General features: G+C 46.3%; 2 protein-coding genes across 4 annotated transcripts in view; one reads left to right on the top strand and one right to left on the bottom strand.

Annotated features, from left to right (window-relative positions):
• Positions 1-548: 548 nt before the first annotated feature.
• The window catches only part of FUT7 (fucosyltransferase 7), a 14117-nt gene continuing 5823 nt past the window's right edge, over positions 549-8842 (bottom strand). The window contains exons 2-3 of the mRNA XM_042477741.1: positions 1856-3028; positions 549-567 (exon numbers count right to left, since the gene is read on the bottom strand). Of these exons, the coding sequence (XP_042333675.1) occupies positions 1908-2900 (993 nt within the window). The 5' untranslated portion in view covers positions 2901-3028 and the 3' untranslated portion in view covers positions 549-567; positions 1856-1907. The remainder of the gene's footprint in view (positions 568-1855; positions 3029-8842) is intronic.
• ABCA2 (ATP binding cassette subfamily A member 2) overlaps positions 7567-8842 on the top strand; it is a 45367-nt gene continuing 44091 nt past the window's right edge. For all 3 annotated transcript variants that reach the window (XM_042477739.1, XM_042477740.1, XM_042477738.1), the window contains exon 1: positions 7567-8157. In XM_042477739.1, coding sequence (XP_042333673.1) covers positions 8092-8157 — 66 coding nt within the window. In that variant the 5' untranslated portion in view covers positions 7567-8091. The remainder of the gene's footprint in view (positions 8158-8842) is intronic.

Genomic DNA, 8842 nt, shown 5'->3' with positions numbered 1-8842 from the left:
ATGGTGTTGGAGGAGGGCTCCCTGTCCTTCCAGCCGGCCTATCTCCCCCTCAAGATGGTGGTTGGGCGAGGAGGGCTCTGTCTTCCAGGCCTGGCCTCTCTCCCCCTCAAGATGGTGGTGGGAGGAGGGCTCTTTGTCTCCGGCCTCTCTCCCCCTCAAGATGGTGGTTTGAGGAGGGCTCTTTGTGTCCAGGCCGCCTCTCTCTTCTCAAGATGGTGGTTGGGAGGAGGGCTCCATGCCTTTCCGCCGGCCTCTCTCCCCCTCAAGATGTTGGTGGAGAGGGCTCTTTGTCTTCCAGGCCTGGCCTCTCTCTTCTCAAGATGGTGGTTGGAGGAGGGCTCCCTGTCTTCCAGGCCTGGCCTCTCTCCCCATCAAGATGGTGGTTGGAGGAGGGCTCTTTGTCTTCCAGGCCTGGCCTCTCTCCTCTCAAGATGGTGGTTGGAAGAGGGCTCCCTGTCTTCCAGGCCTGGCCTCTCTCCCCCTCAAGATGGTGGTGGGAGGAGGGCTCTTTCTTCAGGAGCAAATAGGAGGAGCTAAACCCAGATTACAGGATGCCAGGACCCTTCTCTGCAGGAAATGAACGTGTCACGGTAAGTACCCAACCTTCCTTTTTCACTCCTCTCAATTGGAAGGGCAGGGTTTTTATTTTGGGGGTGCAATGGCCTTATTTTGTTCCTCCAGTAATTGCAACCTGAATATATCCCATTTTTAATATCTTTCTTGGGAGGTTTGCAATTTTATTTTGGGGTGCAATGTTCTCATTTTGTCCCCCTCTCCCTAATTGCACCCCTGAATGTCTCACACTTTAAACTTATTTCTGGTTTGCAATTTGAAGTTTGTGAAATCTGCTTCCAACCAGCAGAGGGCACCCAAGAGCCAAACCTCAAGGCAGCTCAGACCAATATATATACATACATGCATGCATACATTATCTGTCTTCAGTACAATAGTTATCTTTTCATAAAAAGATGGTGGGGATGACAATAGCAGCGCAAGGAAGGGGGATTTGCAGAGGATGGAGGGAAACGCCTATGCAGAGGCCTATTGCAATATATGCATTTAAAAAAAAACATTGCACAGGGGTTGAATCCGAATGAAGAGCTCAATGCTGCCCTCCCCGGTTGTGCAAACAGGAAAAGCAATGAGCCCCTATCTCTCTTTCAGGAGGGTGACTTCCTTTCCTTTCCTTTCCAAGCAATATCAGAATGTGGTCAAGATGGCAAAGGTTACTAAAGAGGAGGAACAGAGAAGTCAGGAGAGGCTGCAGCAGTTTGCTTTTGCAAGAACCAACTGGGAAGGGCAAGACTTGGACCCGTCTTTCCCCCAAAACTATGTTTGGACTTTGGACTCACTTAGTTTGCAGCAATTGAAGTAAGCTCAGGATAAAGAAGGGAGGAATGGGAAGAAGAGGAGAAAGAAACTGGGATATTTTAAAAGCAGCTGAAAAAGTGGGACTGCAGAGGATTAATTGGGAGTGAGGCATGCAATGCTTCTATGTCCAATGGTGCTTTGTAGTCTCGCCCAATCGTTCATGGGAGTTGTAGTAGTCCAAAGCAAAGCCCTGGTGTTTTATGCCAATGCATAGTATTAAAATGGTTGCAAGCCAGCTCCAAAGACTGCAGGGAAATTCACAAAACAGCAATACCTTTATTGGCCAACCCAAATTGCACAAAATGCATGTGGCAAGCTTTCTTAAGAAGCCGGTGGAACTTTGAAACTCTGCAGCATGGATTTTGTGCTCCTTAAGAAGCCAATAGAGCTTTAAAAGCTTGCAACATGGCTTTGTGCATTTGGGTTGGCCCTTTGTAGATTTTGGGTGAAGACTGGCTATACAGTAATGACTCTCAAGACTCACCACAAGGGGGCAGCAGTGCATCACCCAGGATGCTCCTGCTCAGTCCCTATGGTCAATTCTGGAACCATTTTTCCAAACTTGGGTAGACTTTGCCCTGAGGCAAGCTGGCGTACCGCTGGCAGATGGCGCAGAACCGTTCCCGCCAATCGTCGTAAACCTTCACTGCGTATTTGCGCTTCCAAGCGAAGAAGCTCCTGTAGTGGCTCTCGTTCATGTTGGCCAAGTAGTCCACCAGATCCTTCGCGGAGCTGAAATCGTCCACGTGGACGAAGGCCTCAGCGGGCAGGAACTCCTCATAGTTGGCCCTGGGAGGACCCATGACCACGGGGACAGCGCCCGCCAGGAGGGCATTCCTCCACAGCTTCTCGGTGATATAGTCCCGGTGGATGGAGTTCTCCAAGGCCAGGTAGAATTTGTATTTGGAGATGGTTGGCAACAGGCAAGTTGGGCAGAGCGGCTTTTGGACCGCTTTCCCGTAGACATCAATCCTGATGTGTCTGGAGAGGTTGTGATAGAACTGTGCCCTTTCCTGGGTGTGGTGGAAGTTACTGACCACCCAGGAAACCAAGCCGGTCTTGGTTGGGATGTGCAGCTCCTTCTCTGATGGCTCTGGTATGAGTGTCCCATAAGGGATGAAGATATCAGAGTCCTGCCGGTAAGTCATGACCCAGTTCCACTCAGTTCCTTCCCAGCCGCTCATGGCTTTGGCATGGCTGGGGGACTCCAGGGAGACCCACAGCCATTGTTGCCCAGGATGGGCCTTTGCTCTTGGGAGACTCGACCTGCTCCATTGGAGCTCCTGGTGATGGAAGACCACCACGTCTGCTTGGTCATAGAGGCTCCGCTGTCCGGTCAACTGACAGCCCTCAATCTGGTAAAGCGTGGCACAGACATCGCCGGAGAGGTTCAGAGCTTGACCATATGGCCAGTCCCAAATCAGGACCATCAGCGGTTCATCTAGGATCTGAACACCCGCAAAGGGATCCATGGCAAGGAAGCTCCAGAACATGGACCACCCAACAGTCATGCCAAGGAATCTCTCCATGGACAGAACGGGGAGATGTATGGCCGCCAACCCTTCGCTCTTTCCTCGTTGTGGGTCTTCTTGCAACTCTGGGTTGGAGAGTCCAGGGTTGTCTTCCTTTCGTGAGTCTTTCTCAATCAGGGTGGGAACTGCGAGAGAGAAGAGAAAGGAGGACGGAGTTGTGAAAGGACTTTCCTGTTTGCTAAGTCCTGCTTATGTTGCAATGTTCTAGAAATCCACCTTATTATACACTGAGCCCTCCACAGTTGCTGGGGTCAGGGTCACAGGACCCCCGTGAAAGTGGGGAAACTGTAAATGAATAAATATGAAACTGTATGTATTCAGCTGAGAGAACACTCCACTAGGCATTTGTAGGTCCTCCAGTGTGGTTCTATGGTCAACCTCTGGCAGACGCTGGACCATAGAGTTGCACTGGAGGACCTAGAGATTGCTAGAGAAACGCACTTCTCTAGGCATTTGTAGGAAGATGTTGACCATAGAGTTGCACTGGAGGACTTGGAGACCACTACAGAAAACACTTCTCTAGGCATTTGTAGGTCCTCCAGTGTGAGTCTATGGTCAGTTTCAAGCGGATGTTGACCATAGAGTTGTACTGGAGTACCTAGAGATTCCCGGAGAGGTCTTCTTTCAGGTTAAGAACATAGTCCTTTTCTTCATGCGTTTCTCACTTTCACAGGGGTCCTGTGTCCCTGGCCCCAGCAAAAGTGGAGGGTCCACTATATATTGAAATCATTTTAATAAGACACCTTGAGTCCCATTCCTGTGAAAAAGGAGGGGTTTAAATAAGAACAACAACAATATGGATTAAGACGATGATGGCGATGCTTTGACTCACGGCTTCTTTCTAGGGATCCAGGACAAAGGAGGGACTTCCTCCAACAAAACCCCAAATGCAAACCTTGGAAGAGTCTGATGCAGAAGGGAGCCTTTGCTGACTTTCTTTTCCTCCTTCCTCTTTTCTTTCTCTCCATTTCCAAGAAGGGCCATTGAGGAATGGCCTTTATTCTTCCTCTATTTGTTGCACTCGAATCGCACACAAGTTTTGGTAATAATAATAATAACATTTATTTCTTACTTGCCTCTCCCCATGAATCGAGGTGAAGAACAACAACAATTGACACACAACACCAGTTAAAACACTTGTTGGTTTAAAAGGACAAATAGGATGTACACATCTTGAAACCATCCACATTTGAAATTCACAGTTTAAAAATCATCTGTTTAAACCCGCTGGAAGAGACAAGCTTCTCCTGAGTAAATAAATGCATTATCCAACTTCCAAGTTTCCCATTTTTCTAGAGGTAAGTCCACTTGCAAAAATGTCAACTCCCATTATATCTATTGCTGCAAAAGTGCATAAATTGTGGGATGTTTTAACAACACATGCAGAAAAACCAAGGAAGATGAACCTAAAAAGCTCACCTTCTTAGCATCGGAAATCAGAATTAATTTTGAATTAATTTACTTTATAGTTGAAAAAAACCCAGACCCTTGCAATTTATTTTAATGAAATGTCTACAGTTTGCTTTGCTTTGGTGTTTTAACCTCCAAGTCTCAGAAATGCATCAGCTCTTTATGACATTATGCCAAAATCTTAGCAGCAAAGTTACCTCTGTCTTCTTTAAATCAACTTTCAAGATAGAAACCAGGATCTTTGCGGAGTCCGTCTTCAGAAAAGTCTTTATTTAGGACCAGGAGAAAGCAAAAAAAGCAGAAAAGGGCACCTCTCTAGCCCCTTCTTCTTCTTTGGGCTAAGATTCAATCATCACCCCATATATATATATATATATATATATGGATAGTCTTTTCTCTGGTGTGGCTTCACACTCACCTGCGGTGCCTTTGCAAACTCACTGCACTTTCGGAAAGGATCACCATAAACCTAATTTATTAGAAGTGAGTATTTCAAAATTAATAAGACGATGGAGGAAGGAAGGAAGAGATTGCAGTTGTTTCCTGCCCTTATCTCTCTTGCAACCCTAGAAGAAATCTTTGCAGCAGCTCAGGCAAAAAGGAAGGGCCTCAGAAGCTGGTTTTGCAGAAGGAAGCAACTCAGGCAAAAAGGGGCCAATTTGTTTCCAAAAATGGTCAATTTACTTTGCCTCTGTCCATCTTCAATCACTCAAGAACCAGGTGGACTCCATTGGAGACATCTTGAAGTCCTCCATCGGCGATGACCTTTCTTGGATGGAGATATGTCCTCCAACGTTTCATGGAAGGAAACGTAGGACACAAGTGACCATGCAAAAACCAGAGTGGGGTCAAGATGGCCAAAGTTTCAAAAGAGGAAGAGCAGAGAAGACAGGAGAAGGTCCAGCTTGTCCACGTCCTCCTTGTATTGTGTTGCCCAGAACTGGACACTCATCGCCTGGACTGTCATGTCCGGTTCTGGACACAACAACTCAAGAAGGATGTGGCCAAACCGGAACGTGTACAAAATGGTGAAGGGTCCGGAAGCCATGGGGCCCTTTGAGGAACAACTTAAGGAGCTGGGGATGTTTAGTCTTGAGAAGAGGAGGTTAAGAGGTGATATGATAGGTTTTGCAGGCTGGACAGGAATCTGTTGGGAGTGCTTTGATGGCGAGTTCTCCCAATGGCAAAATGGGGTTGTAACTGGATGTCCCTTGGGTTCCCTTCCAATGACCCTATGATGCTGTAGCCCAGTGCATCCCAACTTTGGTCCTAAAGGTCTTTGGACTTCAACTCCCAGAAGCCCCTGCCAGCTTGGCCAATGGTCAGGAATTCTGGGAGTTGCAGTGCAAAGCGTCTTGAGACCAAAGTGTGGGGAGCCATGTGTCGCAGCTTGCACTTGTGGATTTGGGATTTCCTTGCATTTCTCAGGCGTTTCCCAAGAGGGAGCTCTAGGACTTTCTAGACTTGGGTTCCCAAAGGGTTTCATTCAGGTTCCTGGACTTCATACAAAAGGAAAGCAAAGCAATCTCTTTCTCTGGAGTGTGAATGTCCCATATCTCCAAAGCACAGGTCAAACTGGGAAACCAGTTTGCATACTGGTTTTCTCTCAGGATGCAAGTTGACCCCAACTCATTGCAAATTGGTGGATGATGGGACCTGCAAGCCCCCCTCTGCTTAGGCCTTGCCAATTTGTAGCTGTGGCCTTCCTAATGGAGTCAACCCAGAAAGGAAAAGTAGGATTGAAACAAGAAAGAGGATGGAGACAGTTTCTTGGCTCTTGTTAGTGTTGCCAAATGTGCAAAATGTATTGTAATTAGGGCTAAAATGCTGCAAGATCCTGAGAGTCCTGATGCAGTTGAGCCTCCTCTTCGATGATGCTGCTGCCTCCCTCAGCAGCGCTTGCATTTTATTGCAATCAAAGATAAATATATTGGGCCCAGAAAACAAACACAGGAGACTGGGCCAAAGGGAAAGGGAGAACAGTTGCATGCATATGCATATATATATATACACCAGCCTTTAAAATCCCATACCTGACAATTGCAAGGTTTGCTTTCTAAAAAGGAAGGCATCCCCAGTAATTCAAATACAATTATTTTGTCATTGTCCTGTGCTATTAAAGCCATTTCTGACCTCTGCTAACTCTGTCCTGGGGTTTTTCTTGGCATGATTTGTTCAGAGGAGGTTTGCCAGGATTGCCTTCCACTGAGGCTGAGAGAGTGTGACGTCTTGCCCAAGATATAAGTAAGCGCAATAATAATAATAAACATAATAATAAGGTCACCCAGTGGGTTTCTATGACCAAATAGAGATTCAAACCCCGGTCCCCAAGTGCTTAAGTCTGCTGCCACACTGCAAAACTAATGCAGTTTGACGTCACTTTAACTGCCATGGCTGAATGCAATGGGATCCTGGGATTTGTAGTTTGTTGTGGCACTAGAGGAAGGGGTTTGAACCAATAAATCAATAGGATATTAATATCTATAGGAAGGAATTAGAACCAATACATCAATAGAATATTAATATTGATAGGAAGGGGTTATGAACAATAAATTATGACCAATATTAATAGGATAAGATATTAATATTGATAGAAAGGGGTTGGGACCAATAAATCAATAGGATATTAATATCGACAGGAAGGAGTTAGAACCAATACTTCAATAGAATATTGATACTGATAGGAAAGGGTTCTGACCATTAAATTATGACCAATATTAATAGCGAAGGGATTCCAGTCCATGCAATGCAAGCTTAATCCCAACCAACTGTGTCAGCCTTTGGGTTTCCACAAGTCTCTTCATCCTCATCCTCATCAAGATGTCTTTCTAAAGCGTGTTAAATTTAGACAGCGCTGCACAGAGAAACCCATTAAGTTAAAAGAAAAGAGAGACCTGCCAGAGGCATATATTCTGACATAGTAAAACAGGGGGAAAGAAGGCAATTGCTTTGCATGGCATCAGATTCAGAGGGAGCCCTGCTTGCTCTTCGCAAGGCATTTAGTTCCTGCAAGTCTGGTTTTAGCAAAGAAAACTCTTGCAGATCCTTTTTCCCTAAAACAGGGAAACGATGTCCAGGAGGAAGGCATTGCAAATGGAAGGCAAGCCCAGAGGGAAGGTGGTCGAGCCTCCATCTGCAGGAGCAGCCGGCTGCTTTTCCCTCCAGTGCCTCTCTAAATCCGAATTTCCCCTTTAAGAGCCCAGGGCTTTGTGGGAGGAGGAGGGATGGCCAGGGCTTGCCTTGCCTAGCCTTGCCTTGCATTGCAGCAACAGAGGCAAACTGGGAAAAGAAGACCATTTTACAAAAAGGCAGAGGCTTGGAAGCAATCGCAGATCGATATTTCGATTTACTTTATTGGCAAGGCTCCTTGAGGCAGGAGTTGATCCTTTGCCCCTTTGAGACGCCCCCCCCTTTTAAAGATAATAATAATAATAATAATATTTTTTTGCATTTAAAGAGGGGGATCAATAAATTGCATCGGATTTTGGGCGCCTATCCTTCTCCTCTTTGAATATCAATTAATTTTGGGGGGCTGCTGTTTGAATCTGGAACCATTGCCTTTGCCTCCCAAGCCCCCTCCTCCCCATTTGCAGCAGACAGCAAAGCTGCCACCGGTTTGCTTTGGAGCCCTTCCTTCTTGCAAAGGCTTTAGAAAGCTCAGCCTCTCCTCCTTCTAGGCCTTGAAATTGGGGTCTTTGTCCCTTGCTTTCAACCCCCCCCCCAAAAGCCCCCCCAAATGCCTTGCAGCTGATGCCTTGCTTGCAAAGCTGGGCTCAGGATGGGGTTTTTGCACCAGCTTTACCTCCTCCTTTGGAAGAATGTCACCCTCAAAAGAAGGAGCCCAGTGAGTAGGATTTAAAAAGGGGGGGGGGTGGATGTTCTTATTTGGGGAGGATGGGATTTGTAGTGGGGCTTGGTTCTTTTGCTTTGGGTGAGAGGCAACATCTTTGCCATTTTGAGGGATGTTTGTTGCTTTGGGTGAGAGGAGAAGCAACATTGCTGCAGAGGAGCCCAAATATTTAGGGGGCAATGCAACATTATTCAACATTCTTGCAACAAGAGGGAAAGAGAGAACGGAAGGAAGGAAGGAAGGAAGGAAGGAAGGAAGGGGAATGATTTTTTAATGGGGTTGTTGTTGTTAAGCATTGTGCGTGTCTGTTTTTTTGGGGGGTGTCCTAAGATCAATGCATGTTTTCCTATCCATTTTAAATGTTTTACCTTGCAAGAGGGAAAGGGTGCAAATAGAGGGAAAGGGGATTTTTAATGGGGGGTTATGCATTGTGTGTTGTGTCTCTCTGTGTGTGTTTTGGGGTGTCATGGGATCAATGCATGTCTGTTTTATCTGTCCATCCCTTTCCACTTGTTCTTGGAAATCCTTGCAAGACGGAAAAGGGGAAGAAAGGGGAGAAAATGGGGGGAAGGGGGTTTTTATTGGGGGGTTATGCAGTGTGTTGTGTCTCTTTCTGTATCTTTGGAGGGGTGTCATAGGATTAATTCCTATGTGTTTAATCTATTCCTCCCTTTTTTCC

Source organism: Sceloporus undulatus, chromosome 7 (assembly GCF_019175285.1).
Source record: "Sceloporus undulatus isolate JIND9_A2432 ecotype Alabama chromosome 7, SceUnd_v1.1, whole genome shotgun sequence".
Lineage (NCBI taxonomy): Eukaryota > Metazoa > Chordata > Lepidosauria > Squamata > Phrynosomatidae > Sceloporus > Sceloporus undulatus.
The sequence above is the reverse complement of the archived record's forward strand: the minus strand, read 5'-3'. Positions and strand labels throughout refer to the sequence as shown.